This window comes from Alternaria rosae, assembly GCF_020736505.1.
Source record: "Alternaria rosae strain MPI-PUGE-AT-0040 chromosome Unknown BKA58scaffold_7, whole genome shotgun sequence".
In the NCBI taxonomy this organism is placed as follows: Eukaryota; Fungi; Ascomycota; class Dothideomycetes; order Pleosporales; family Pleosporaceae; genus Alternaria; species Alternaria rosae.
In genome coordinates this window covers 2,036,668-2,049,100 of record NW_025763576.1, presented here as the reverse complement: position 1 = coordinate 2,049,100, position 12,433 = coordinate 2,036,668, and the positions used below count along the sequence as shown (strand labels likewise).

Genomic DNA, 12,433 nt, shown 5'->3' with positions numbered 1-12,433 from the left:
GCAGGAAGCATGGTGAGTGCGTGCGGAATCTAGGCGCGGCAAGCGGCAACGGAGCGGCGCGAGCTTGAATGAAGGCATATCTCACCGCATGCAGACTTCCGCGGAGTCCACCCCCAGATTTTGACTAGGGCAATGCACAATACTTCCGAAGTGTTCATGTTCTACTGCCCGCATACCATTTGCATATACATAAGGAGACAAGTGTAAAGTAAGTCTCCTTCTAGTTGATCAGGACACAACAAGGCATTCCAGTTAAGCCTAAGGGTAGCTCGCGGACTGCCTATAACGTAAGTCGCGATAGGGAGATAATAGCATATTTTTGAGAACACCGTGGTAATGCCACCGCTTATCACTCTGCGTCACGCCGCACGTTCGTGCCCAAAGTGTATCCCCATCAGGGCCGAATGTCGCTACCGCAGGTTTGGATCGTTGGCAACCCCCACCCGATACTCGTCCTAGCAACGAGTCGCGAACTTCAACGACATAGGGCCGACTTCATGACAAGGATCGGAAGCGTGTCTTCATGCCGACTCACGCACCGTTTCATTGGGCACATACTGCAAAAATCAGATGGTTCCTGCGTCGCGTATAGCGACACATACCTTTCCCCGTTTTGTACGGGGCTACTCTTTGCTCACTCGCAGCACTTCGACTCATTGCAGCCGGACGAAGTACTCGCGATCTTTTGGTCTTTGTTGAGAAGAAGTGCATACCCTTTGGAGTTTTCACGTTTTGTTCACTGCCCATTATGGATTTTGTCCGAAGAGCCGGAGACAACGTGAATTTGGTGGTATACGATAACATTCAGCCCATTGTTTGGATCACCACAGTTCCATTCTTCATAATGGGTTTGATATCATCTGTTATCCGACTCTACACTCGAGCTTTCATACGAAAGCCTTTTGGTACAGACGATTGGTTCATGCTGGTTGGAACTGTGAGTGTTAAATCTACCCTGTTTCTGAGCCGCGCTGTGGCTAACCCAGAGACAGATATTATTCATCGGTCAGCAATACATTGCTTGGATGTGGACCATTCTAGGCGGCGGGCTGTAAGTTTGACACTTTCTGGAGAGAAGTTTTCCAACTGGTTTTTTAGGCACGTTACCGATCCTCGTGTTAAGCCTGAAAACCTCAAGAAAATCACCAGTGTACGTTTTGGCTGTCTTACGTGCAATGCGCGCTTTCGCTCGCTTGGTCATTCAAATTAACACGTAAGGCAGTATCTCTTCGCAGAAGAGTTCTATTACCTTCTCCTACAATTCTTCATCAAGATGTCATTCCTCTTCTTCTATCGCCGCACACTCGAGGTCACACCAGGTTTCAGGATCGCGGTGATAATCACTATGATCCTGGTAGGCTTGCAGACGGGCGGTACATGGATTTTCTACGGCCTGCAATGTATCCCCATCCAAGCCTTTTTCACCCCAGAACTATATCCGAATGCTGTGTGCATTTCCTCTGGTCTATCATACTACTTGCCCTCCGTTGCTGTAAGTCGCTCGTCACCTGTCAGACTACTCTCCGCTGACACTATGCAGAACGTCTTCATGGACGTAGTAATTTACCTCCTCCCCATCTACCCTCTGTGGAACGTACAAACTACAGTCCGCCGCCGAATCGGTTTGATGTGCGTCTTTACCCTTGGAGGCTGCACGATCATAATCTCCCTTCTTCGCTTCATCGTCCTGTGGCAACTCGCAAACACGAAAGATGTGTCGTACATCTTCGGCTCCGTCACGATCGTCACGTCTATCGAATTCGCGGTAGCGATCATCACCGCCAATATGCCTGGAATGTACGGCTTCTACCGTGCAAGGATATCGAGAAAAGAGCAGAGTTCCACTGAGGGATACCACTTTGGCATTGCTACCCCTGGATCCAAGGGCCGTTCTTTAGGGAACGCTAGTCGTGTGACAAAGGGTAGCAAACTGAGCACTCATGGCGAGGAAGATGATGTAAGAACAGGGAGCCAGGATGAGCTGTACCCAATGAGCAATCTCGGTGAGAGCGAAGAGGAGCAGAATATACGTGTCACTACGAAGGTCATAGTTGAAGGAGAGGATTCCAAGAGATTGCCTAGGAGTAGTCTCAGGAGCCTCAGAAAGGGACATTGATGGTTGCGATGATGGTCGCTTCTCAACCACATGTAGCGAGCTGAGAGGCAAGATCGTGGAAGTGATTATGGCTATGCATTATACCCAAACATGCGAAGATGTACATGCTTGTCGATTGGTAGCAAGTTTGCTCTAGCATTGTTCAGCGTTGGCGCCAGGGGCGCTCTTTTCAAACTTAACACAGAGAACAGCGTACATAGCGAATGGCGTTTATTTGGTCGGAAAAAGACTTGTCACAGAACGTCAAATACAACTTCTGACACGGAACCTTCTCGGGAGTCTATGCCCGACTTTCGCGCTAGATCATCGGCGTCGGGAACTCCGCACTGCGTGTTAGCGTTTCTTCACCCGCAATACATATCCGATAGGAGTAATTCAGTGTCGCTCATCGCTCAATCTCAGTGCTGTACTTGCAGACTACAGAGCACCTCGTCCCCAACAAGTCATGATGGCTACCACAGGCAGAGGCATATTTTGACCTGTACTCAATCATCCTGTTAACGCAGAAGTCAGCGAACACCTCCAGAGCGAATTTCAATGAACGCATCTGGCGACTGCCCAGGTGAGCGTTCTATAATTTGTGTGGCTGGTAACCTTCTTTCACTCCGAACATTCCGTGTGATTAGCTATTTCCAGTAAGGATCATGTACATCACCAGTAGGCCCCTGCTTATCAGCGATCTCATCCAATGGTTAAGGGGATGGTGGGGAGTAGAACGTTGCGATCTAGACCTGTCTGGGATTAGAATGCTGCGGGGCCGTTTCGCCGGAACATTGAAGGATTACTCCGACGAGATTCTGCCTCTGTATGTAGGAGATACGTAAGTTTAGGTGCGAAACAGGCCTTTCGCACTAATCTTACACTATTCGGAGAATCATCTAGTATGCTACGAAGGAATGGGAAGCCCAGGTTGGTGAATCCGACAGTCCAGATACTGACGGGCGGCTAATCGTGACGCGCAGGTCGTGCGAACCATGTCGTATATCGAAAATCAAGTGCGACCATGCCACGCCCACATGCTCAAAGTGCCAGGCTCGTGGGATGACAGAGCAGTGCTTCTACCATCCTAACCCAATGACGAAGCCTGCTGGCACCCCTCGCAAGAAGCCAGAGCCGCGTCGTCGCCGGTTGGATGCGCAGGCTACAAACCCATCATCCAGTCAGGGGAGGTTGACGCCGTTGACTCTGAGTCCACCAACTTTGAGGAACGATGCGGGAATCGGCCCATGGCCTACTCCTCCAGAGTCTGCTACTAGAACAACACAAAGCGGACCCGACCCATCTAGGAACTTCTTCTTGGGTTCTACTAGTTATGCCGCTGTCTTCACAGAAGAGCAGCCTTTACCAGACACATTACATGAACAGCCGTCCGAAAGCCCGAGCACAGCCCCATTCGTGTCAAATAGAGGCATGGCACACCGCCACTGCCAGTTCTCGCTCGGAGATACGATAGTCTCTACGCTTCAGCCATTTTCCTTCTATGAACGGTCTCTTAATATGTATTTCGAATCGCACAAGGGTAAAATCTCTCATGTACGAACTGCGTGTGAGACATACACTGACTTCGTACATCGTTATTTTAGATCCAGCCCTCGCTGGTCCCCTAATTCTTTCCGCGTTGCCACAACTGCGCAAAGACGTAGAACAACTTCAAGCTGCTGGTAATCACGCACACCTGCTCTACGCCGAGATGACAAGGAATTCCGCTCGCCCAATGAAAATACCTTCAGATATGCGTCCGTCAGAATTCCACACTCTCTTCACAGGGAAGAATTTGAGATGGGAGATTTTGGGCTTGATCTTAGCGATTGCCGGCTCTAGTGCCCAGTTCACATCACCTAACGACCCCCTCTTCACACTAGAAGATGGCAAGCAGATGAATAGAGAGGAGTTCATCGAGGATATAATGTACGCAACCAATACGTGTATCAACATTTGCCAAACACATGGCGCTGTCAATGAGCGTACGTATCATCCATACGCAGACTTATCGTGCATGTTCTAACGGAAGCAGTCATGGTATGTCTCGTTTACATCAACCTGATGGTAGTCAGTAGCTTCTACGGGGATAACCGTACGTCACCCCTACATCCAGAAGACTACATTACGATCGCTGACTCTCCAGATCATGCTACGTGGAGGCGCATGGGCGACAGTGTATCCGCTCTCTACGCTGCAGGAATCCACTGCGAGGCTTGCAACGTAGATGGTAGCAACGCAGAACCATTCTTCATGCGCGAATTCAGGAGACGACTCTACGCGGCGATATATTACGGCGATAAGACACTAGCGGTGTTCTACGGAAGACCTCCGATGATGGGCTGGAGATACAGTGACCGCAAGATGTTGTTGGACATTAGCGATCGCGCTATGGCCTCGGACGATACTGAAGTACTCAATGCTGAGCTCTCGAAGCTTGACAGCGAGGGTTGGAACACCGAAGGTCATCTCCACCCTACTACTTTCGGTAGGATGCGATGCCAACTTGCTGTGTTCAAAGAGAGATTGCTAGAGCAAAGTCTTGCTGGCGAAAAAGATAGCGAAGTGGTGCGGAATGTCGAGTACGCCTAGAATTCCCATCGCTTTTTTTTTTTACTATCAGCTAACAAGATTAGAGCAATATCAGCCGAATGTGCAGAATGGTGGAACTCGTTACCGACTCACCTTCGCTATGATACATATACCGAAGAAGCCGCTTGGGTAGACCGCGGTCCTAGTCTGGCTATGCGACTTGTCGCCTACTACCTGGATTACCTTCACGTACATTTCCAAACACAACGCCTCCTTCATCGGATAACGCAACAGGCTCTGCCAGCATTGTTGGAAGTGTCTCTGAAGCTACTGGTGTCCTCACTCGTGGCTTCCAAGCCGCAAAACCGCATTTACGAAACTCGTCGCCATTTCCCCACTGTTATCTTATTTTACTGTTCCCCAGCTGCTGGTGTATTGGCACTAGAGCTCCGGAGATGTACGATTGAGGGCGTACCACTACCTAGCACAGTTTCCAGGGCGGACATAATCCGTAACCTCTCCGTACTGACTTCATGTTTGGAATGGAGCGTTCTCCCCGGCGACGGCAATCTCAAGCTTTGCAACGAGCTCAACAAAATGCTCGCGCTGGTACTAGATGAGGTCCTCAACTACGAACCTCCAATTAAAGGCACAATAGATACCGGTGATGATACAGCAGCTAATCTGACCGGGACGGGGCAGGGATTCTTCGATATGCCCATGACCGAGGGGCTGGAACCTATACCAACGGAGTCCTCCGACTTTCTGAACTGGCTAGACAATGCAACGTGGAATAATGCGGTAAGCTGAACAGTCACATGCGTAGAAAGGGTTTGCTGACCAATCCAGGACTTGTTCTGAGCGTAATCAATCGTATTGATAAGACTGCAAAGCCTCGGCCAAGTAAAACAAACCATCCAACGACCCATACCCGGAGCGCGACATTATGAAAATCCGACCCGATGTAGGCCTCAAACCGCTCTTCCAGCAACATTATTCCCACATTGTAAACATGTGGAGTATTCTACGCATCACTCCGAAACCCACATCCGGCAATCTGACTCCTCCAAAGGCGGCGAATCTTTCAAAGCCCGGAGAAGTACGCCGCTCTCGCAGCAGCTCTATTCTCAGACTCATCCACTTTCTTTTGCGCTTCGTTACTCGATTGCGACGTCGCTTCAGCAGCTGCTATCTGTATTAGCTAAAGTTCCAATTCATCAAAGGATGTATGAACATACGCTTTCGGTTCAATAACTTTGCCAGAATACTTTTCGATGTTGATTTTGTTGAAATTAGGGAGTTCGCATCGGAAGATGAGTATGGCGGCGGTGCAGTAGTAGAGTAGCGTGGCAGATCGCTTGGTGAGGTAGTGTTGGATTGAGAAGACATTGTGGTGTTAACGAGGTAGCAGTGACAAGTAGATGTCGTGTTGATAGTGCTTGGAGATATCAAGAGGCTAAGATAGTTGACTTAATGTATGCTTCCGCTCTCGTTTACAAGTATGACTCTATCATCGATGTTCCACATGTCTTCTTATATGCAGATTCGTCACATCACTACCGATCAGCTCGGAGACCCTGTCAGGTTCGTCATTGCCCTTTTCAGCTGCTTCGGAATTCAACTTGACTCTTTCCCACTCAGCACGAGCCATAAACTGCATGCCATACACATTTGGTGCATCCCTCGGAGTACGTACTTGGCGAGCTTTGGTAAGCGAATGCAAGCATCGTTGTGTCAGCGCTAGGCAACAGTGTTAGGCGTCCAATGCCGAATCGCGGCACTGAAGAACGTTGCATGCACAAATGTCAGGAATACACGCGTCAGGTGTGTTTTGCAAAGTCTGACTGGTTTTCCAGGTCTGGCTTGTCGTTTTTTGTTTGCATGTATCCTTGTGGCTGCATGGTAACTGAGAGTCTTCGGAATGAAAATGGTGCCGACGGTTTTGCCGGTAGGTTGGAGAGTGTTAGCTTGACGTGTTTGCTCCGATAGAAAGGGCGGAGTCTAGAAGTCCATGACATTCAAAGGGCACATGCGGCAAAATGAGTCAGATCCACGCATATTAATGTTGGCAATATTCTTGGATGCGAGAAATGCGATGAAGCTGTGGGAAGACGTTTCTCCTATCACGCAGACTTTGATTCCACCTAGGCGGCTACAACGAATGGCACTTGTTGAATGCAACAGGTTTTGCGCCTTTGTCAACTGCAAAGTATTTAGACGAAGTTTCTACGGGCCTCCCTTATACTGCCTTCAAGCTAATCAGACACACTGCGAGTAGTAATCACCTCCGGCCTTGCAGGTAAGTCCTGAAGCACCTAAATGTCGTCAGCAAAGGCTTGTTTGCACATATCTCAGCTCATCCGACTTACAAGTTTTGCATCCAGTGAAACCATTTCCGCCGCATTGGCCGTACTTTGCAACAGAGCAAGCGCCAGAACCGCCTCCATTCGTTGGCACAGCGGGGGCAGAGGTGGCTACCGCCGACGTCCTCATCGTTGTTGCAGTAGCCGTAGCAACTGGCGCTCCACCAGTAGCAGTGACAGCTGATCCAGCACTACCAGCAACGGCCTCTGTACCACCCGCGATGACTGCCGGACCGGGAGCGACGTACGAAGCGAGATTCTGGTAGATGTTGATTTGGATACCAGGGTCGGTAGCCTTGTACGCTCCAGGGAATGACACGCCAGCAGGTGAAGAAGATCCACTACCAGTGACAGTAATCTGGTAGCAGGTGATGTAGAATTGGGCGCCGTTGGCACTGCCTGCAGCATGTAGCGCAATAGCCTCCGCTCTCAGTAGATAATCTCCGGGGGCCAGGTTGGTGGGAATCTTCACATCCATCTTTCCACAGTTCTTGTTCAGATCCTTAGTACCCCAGTAATCATCCGAACCGCCACCGCCACCACTGTTCTTCGCCCATGTATCCTGGAAAACCTTGAAGAAGGGGGCCGAACCATCGGCTGTCGATGCGTCTGCAACCTTGGACATGTAGACCAGAACGGGGCCGTAGTGGGCCCCGCCGATGGCTTCGTTAGCGCAGGAACGGTCACCGTTCTGCTGGTGCATCTCTACGGTGACGGTACCGCCGGCAGGAACGCTGCATTTCGAGGCTGCTGGACCGCGGTTGGCGTTGCAGCGGATGTCGTTGCTTGCCACTGATGTGACAGGGCTGTTGCCGTTGGGAAGTCTTGCACAGGTTGACTGGTGGATGGATGTCAGCGGTTGATATAAGTCTCTTTGGGGGTACTTATCTGATCTACACCGTTCACCCAAAGTTGCTGAAAGGTCGCATGGGACGCTACCTGTGTTGAGAAGGCAGCAACGCCAGTCAAGATGATTGCACTCTTCATGGTAGATGCTCTGCCGATGATCGGTGGATGGAATGAAGACAAGTATTAGACTCTGATGGGATGGTATCGAGATGAATACCTACCTACCGTCTCTTTATACTTGCCTCTTTATCCCCCAAGCAGTAAACAGCATGCTCGCTTACAGGTGGAGTGCAGCCCATGGTATCGATGTAGGCGACTACACCCCAAGAGGCAACATTCTAGAGTATGTCATCGTCGTGTGACTTGCGATTATATGAAAGCAAAGCTTGTCAGTGCCGCAACCCGGGTTCAGTTTTTCACGTGTAACGTCCTGCAGGTGGTGTGGAAATTAATCAGTGCGCCAAAGGCAGCCATTCAGTGGCGACCACACCGAAACTGGGCTCTAGATTCGTTTGATAGGTATGCTTTTGCGGGTGTCGTGCAGGCTTGCTTGTACATAATGCGTATGCTACGAGCCACCGGATAAAGCTCCCGTCGGTTCGATTGGGCGCAGGTCTTGTGAACGTTTGGAAACCTCGTCTTCGCGTCTCTGCGGTTTGAGATCGAGAACCTCAACACTCGTAACACGTGTGTACTGATTGGCAGTGGCAACGTTGCTGTTACCGTGGATTGCAGCCTCAACGCCCTCAGCAACCGAACGTTTGATATTCACATCGGATTCGTGAGGCCGTGATGTAGGGCCATCAGGCGAGTCAACCAGGTCTTAGGGTGACGAGTTATCGAAAGCAATCTGTTTAGATGAAATTCGAGAAGCGACGCGTGCCGCGTTTGCGCATTCCCCAGATCCGGTTCCTCGGTTGGAAAGCTTGTTTTTCTTCTCTTCCCAATATGGTGTCGGAGATGATAGAAGGCTTAAGTCCAGATGAAGTGACCGCCTGAGAAGTGCGTGCTCGAGTTGCAGTAGGTAGAGTGATGAGTGGGGACATGCGGAGATGCTGGCCGCTGACGATGTGGGGACGGCTAGCACATTTGGGGCAGGGGCCCCGGGGGCGAGCACGACGCACACGAACCTTCGTCGTTCCTTCATCGACGTACATCTTCAGTCGACCAAGGTGGGTTCCTTTGGACAAGTTTCGACACGGGTGCTGTTAGTTCTGGTCGTTATTGTCGATCGACCATCTTGCGACGTAGCAAAGTGCCCTCTTTGACCTCTCTTGCCATCCTCATGAATACACTTTTCTTCATTCATGTACGCCGACCTCAACTTACTCTTTCCATACACGAATTTCTTATATATATTGGGTTATGGTCTCTCACGTCTCTTTGTTGCTACATCACCCACCCCACTAATGCCCACGTGAGTACGTTAACGATCTTTGTCTCTCTTCTCAAGCCATCCTTTCGTCAATATCCTAGCCTCGTCATCCTTCAGTCTTCACCATATTTCTCTCCGTCAAATCTCTCGCTTCTCACAGGCCACATACGCACAGCCTGCTTTCACCCAGCAAAATAGCAAACGCCCACACTCACCTTCACCTCGCCTCCCCACCAGTCCAGCCATCTCCCTCCACCGCCCATTTTACACAGAGTATACAACCACAAACTCTCTCTCGCTATATAATCCCAGATCTTCTACGTCCCTCCATCGACTCGGGATGGAAGACCTGATGATCGGGCGGAAACGCGCAGCATAGCAAGGAGTGGGTAAGACCACCGCCGACGCTGGGTCGCTCCCAGCTAAGTTAGAAACCGTGAATTCGAATCATGATAAAACTAATTCTACATCCCCCAAGGCAGCGTCCTGGCATGGCATCTTCGGAGCATGCTACGATGCCGGCTTGGGGGGTGTAGCGGAGTTTTCACCAGACACTTAATACTTTAAGGGTGTCTGTTCTTTTTTGCTATTGCCTGTGTTATTCTGTATGCCTTCTTTTACTTGTAATGACGGAGAAAATATCTGCGCTAAGATAGAGTAACACGATACTAACTAGGTACTCTGTGCAGCAGTCTTAACGTAGGTGCATTGTCTACATATCCTCTTAGCTAAGTATGTGTAGCAACCTACTTATCGCTCTATGATAGGTACTAGAAGATAAGGCAACAAGAGCGTTCTGTTCTTAAACAAGTTATGAATATAGCACATAGTTCTTAATTGCAGATAAACAAATAAACCAAAATAAGACAACGGAAGGAGAACGAGAGGTTGTCTTGAATATTTTCGGTCATTGATCATGTAGATGAATTCTTAATCTTCAGTAGCATGATGGTGTGCTACCTATACATCCGCTTGGTGTCTTGAAGTCATCAAATTCGTGAAGATACCGCACCCCAAGTCTATACATCACATTTTCTTAGTCCCTTTTGAGGGGCGTGAAGGTCTCGGCTATGCCCTCCTTTGTAATGATCATCATCTGAAGGCCATCACCAACCTCAATGTGCCTCTCCACGGCGCTCGTGAAGGCATCCCGTACCAGGTCCTCGACGTGATCGCGCGGTAGCGGTTGTGCTTGCTTCGACTTGAGTTCATGACCTGTTCCGCTGCCTGGCTCATACATGTTCTTGAAGTTGACCTGGTTGTCCAAGAAAGGCATAATGAGTGATGCCGCAGCACCAGCTGCCCGACACTGCTCCCTCTCGTAGCTGCCGACCGGGTCGTAGGAGTACAGCGCACCCTTGCCCTCCTCGTCTAGACCAGCCAGGATGGCGTGTACGTAGTAGGGGAAAAAGCGCTTGTTGTAGAGGATGTGGCTGAGTCGTTGTGCGCAGGCGGAGACGGTCATGGGCTTTCCGTGCTGGTACTTGTACATCTTGACGATGGTGTCGAGACGCTCCTTCAGCGCATCACCGTCGGCGGCGAAGCCGACCACCGACAGTACTATCCTGGCACCCTTGTTCTCTGGCCCCTCGCCGCCGATCTTGAAGAGCTTGGGTGCGTATCGTGTGTTGATGTTGTAGCCGGAAGTCGAGCGTGTGTCGCCTGCGAGGATGGCGAAGTCGGCGCCGGAGATGCCCAGTGTTGAGCCACCGTTGTCAGTGTAGCTGTATTGTATTAGCGGTACGTATGTTCAAGATGGTGAGCCAGCGTACGGGTAGAAGCCATGTTGCCGCTCGCCTGACGGAACAGTTGTGGGGGTCTGCTTGAACGAATAGCCTGGGCCACCTTGCGGAGGTGCACCGGTGTAGAGGGCAGCCATCGTCGAGTGTTGTAGAGGTGGATTCGGGCGGGGTTGCAGAGGTACAGTCGGTATCGGAAGGGTTGTGGGCTATTGCGACGCTTCTGTTTGTTGGTGCTGTAGCTCTGGAGTTACGCAGCTCGAATGCCTGGAGCTTCCACGCGCTAGTGTCTTGGCGCTGATGTAGTGAGAGCATGCATTACGGTCTGGTTCGGGCATGCACAGCAAGGGTCTGGATCAATGTCTTGGGATTTACTTGGTTTTGGTTGTGCGAACACTCCATTTACAGTATTACTACAAGTATTCTCAATCTGTGCTATCTTCTCCCCTCACCTTCTCTCCCTTGACCTTGATCGTCTCCTCTTCGGCGACCTTGACCTGCTCTCTACTTTGCGCTTTGTGCCCTGGTCGTCCTTTCCTCTATGTTCCAATTCCTTGCGCTTCCCCGTAGCAGAGCTTGACGCTGTGCCCGTTCCGCTTGACGTGCCAGTCTTGGACGCGGACACAAACTCGAGAGCTTCTCTCGGTGCCTTGGATTTCTCTTGTTCTTTGGTTTTTGCGATGCGCTTCTGTGAAGCCCTCAATTCCTCGACATAGGCCCACTCCGGGAAGACTGCCGGTATCGCGACATCTTCTGGCAGTGTGGATGCATATGAGTCCTCTTCGCTGATTCCCGCAAAGCCCATCAACTTCCGCATGTGTCCCGGATCGCGTAGCACGGACGAGCCTTCCAGGCGCTGGTTGAAATGCTGGCCCTTCTTCTTGAGATCTAGAAATTGCGCAAACTTCTTCGTCGCTTTCTGGGGTGGTGATCCCGGTGGAGAAGGAGGTATATCGAAGTTCGGTACGGTAGGTAGAGTAAGGTTCTGAATCAGGGCACGTGTAGCTGTGTGTGGTGAGCCTAGCGCGGCTTCATTCGAGTTGGCATCGTCCTCCGGGGGCGGCGAAACCGTCGGGCCTTGCGCAGGGCCGCTCACTGGACCCGACGATGTAGGCGGCTGTTCGAGAGGCGCTGGGGTCGGCGCGATAGCTGCAGGAATGTTGGTCAACTCTATATTAGTAGCGATCCGAGCCCTTTGCACAGATTTGGAAGTCTCACCTCTGGCTTGGTCGCGGGCACGACGTCTTCCTCGTCACTGTCTGGGTAGTCGATTCCGAGCATTGTGATTGCGCAATGCTGGTAGACAGTCCTCTCGGATTGACATCAATATGCGGAGCTTGGGCCAACTCCATGTCTTGGCGCGCGAGCTGCGCAACCACCGACTGCCTGACGAGCGCCGTGACAACAACCTCACCTTTGAGCCCACTACGACATAGCACTCTCTCAGGAACCCGACCAACAACATCTCTCTACGTCTTCG

General features: G+C 50.8%; 6 protein-coding genes across 6 annotated transcripts; 2 read left to right on the top strand and 4 right to left on the bottom strand.

The window, feature by feature from the left end:
* The first annotated feature begins 332 nt into the window (after positions 1–332).
* On the top strand, positions 333–2,555 carry BKA58DRAFT_389151 (uncharacterized protein). The gene is made up of 5 exons (XM_046170717.1): positions 333–937; positions 993–1,051; positions 1,099–1,150; positions 1,223–1,492; positions 1,541–2,555. The coding sequence occupies exons 1-5, from the start codon at positions 749–751 to the stop codon at positions 2,114–2,116; spliced, it is 1,146 nt and encodes a 381-aa protein (XP_046023717.1). The 5' UTR covers positions 333–748; the 3' UTR covers positions 2,117–2,555.
* Positions 2,556–2,933: 378 nt separating this feature from the next.
* BKA58DRAFT_217264 (uncharacterized protein) lies at positions 2,934–5,656 on the top strand. The gene is made up of 7 exons (XM_046166176.1): positions 2,934–3,025; positions 3,079–3,635; positions 3,700–4,080; positions 4,131–4,190; positions 4,242–4,677; positions 4,732–5,428; positions 5,477–5,656. The coding sequence occupies exons 1-7, from the start codon at positions 3,000–3,002 to the stop codon at positions 5,486–5,488; spliced, it is 2,169 nt and encodes a 722-aa protein (XP_046023716.1). The 5' UTR covers positions 2,934–2,999; the 3' UTR covers positions 5,489–5,656.
* BKA58DRAFT_217189 (uncharacterized protein) lies at positions 5,575–6,203 on the bottom strand. Its single transcript, XM_046166175.1, has 2 exons — positions 5,866–6,203; positions 5,575–5,815 (listed from the first exon to the last, which is right to left on the bottom strand). Exons 1-2 carry the CDS (start codon positions 6,014–6,016, stop codon positions 5,712–5,714), a joined length of 255 nt encoding a protein of 84 aa, XP_046023715.1. The 5' UTR covers positions 6,017–6,203; the 3' UTR covers positions 5,575–5,711.
* Positions 6,204–6,886: 683 nt separating this feature from the next.
* On the bottom strand, positions 6,887–7,977 carry BKA58DRAFT_318319 (glycosyl hydrolase family 61-domain-containing protein; the record flags this gene model as incomplete). Its single annotated transcript, XM_046167669.1, has 3 exons — positions 6,887–6,942; positions 6,997–7,828; positions 7,897–7,977. 3 exons carry the CDS (start codon positions 7,975–7,977, stop codon positions 6,887–6,889), a joined length of 969 nt encoding a protein of 322 aa, XP_046023714.1.
* Positions 7,978–10,250: 2,273 nt separating this feature from the next.
* On the bottom strand, positions 10,251–11,093 carry BKA58DRAFT_319533 (nucleophile aminohydrolase; the record flags this gene model as incomplete). The annotated part of the gene is made up of 2 exons (XM_046167722.1): positions 10,251–10,938; positions 10,987–11,093. 2 exons carry the CDS (start codon positions 11,091–11,093, stop codon positions 10,251–10,253), a joined length of 795 nt encoding a protein of 264 aa, XP_046023713.1.
* A 221-nt stretch (positions 11,094–11,314) lies between these two features.
* Positions 11,315–12,242, bottom strand: BKA58DRAFT_389135 (HCNGP-like protein-domain-containing protein). Its single transcript, XM_046170716.1, has 2 exons — positions 12,166–12,242; positions 11,315–12,112 (listed from the first exon to the last, which is right to left on the bottom strand). The coding sequence occupies exons 1-2, from the start codon at positions 12,232–12,234 to the stop codon at positions 11,402–11,404; spliced, it is 780 nt and encodes a 259-aa protein (XP_046023712.1). The 5' UTR covers positions 12,235–12,242; the 3' UTR covers positions 11,315–11,401.
* Between the last annotated feature and the right edge of the window lie 191 nt (positions 12,243–12,433).

What these genes read in the sequence shown, in the direction of transcription:
- BKA58DRAFT_389135 (XM_046170716.1), bottom strand. Translation starts at nt 12,234, where the DNA reads ATGCTCGGAATCGACTACCCAGACAGTGACGAGGAAGACGTCGTGCCC. An exon ending in CGACCAAGCCAGAGGTGAGA is followed by an intron (nt 12,113 to 12,165) that starts CTTCCAAATCTG and finishes GAGTTGACCAAC; the next exon opens with ATTCCTGCAGCTATCGCGCC.
- BKA58DRAFT_217264 (XM_046166176.1), top strand. Translation starts at nt 3,000, where the DNA reads ATGCTACGAAGGAATGGGAAGCCCAG. An exon ending in CGAAGGAATGGGAAGCCCAG is followed by an intron (nt 3,026 to 3,078) that starts GTTGGTGAATCC and finishes CGTGACGCGCAG; the next exon opens with GTCGTGCGAACCATGTCGTA. An exon ending in ACATGGCGCTGTCAATGAGC is followed by an intron (nt 4,081 to 4,130) that starts GTACGTATCATC and finishes TAACGGAAGCAG; the next exon opens with TCATGGTATGTCTCGTTTAC.
- BKA58DRAFT_389151 (XM_046170717.1), top strand. Translation starts at nt 749, where the DNA reads ATGGATTTTGTCCGAAGAGCCGGAGACAACGTGAATTTGGTGGTATAC. An exon ending in GGTTCATGCTGGTTGGAACT is followed by an intron (nt 938 to 992) that starts GTGAGTGTTAAA and finishes ACCCAGAGACAG; the next exon opens with ATATTATTCATCGGTCAGCA. An exon ending in ACCATTCTAGGCGGCGGGCT is followed by an intron (nt 1,052 to 1,098) that starts GTAAGTTTGACA and finishes CTGGTTTTTTAG; the next exon opens with GCACGTTACCGATCCTCGTG.
- BKA58DRAFT_217189 (XM_046166175.1), bottom strand. Translation starts at nt 6,016, where the DNA reads ATGTCTTCTCAATCCAACACTACCTCACCAAGCGATCTGCCACGCTAC. An exon ending in AAAGTTATTGAACCGAAAGC is followed by an intron (nt 5,816 to 5,865) that starts GTATGTTCATAC and finishes TAATACAGATAG; the next exon opens with CAGCTGCTGAAGCGACGTCG.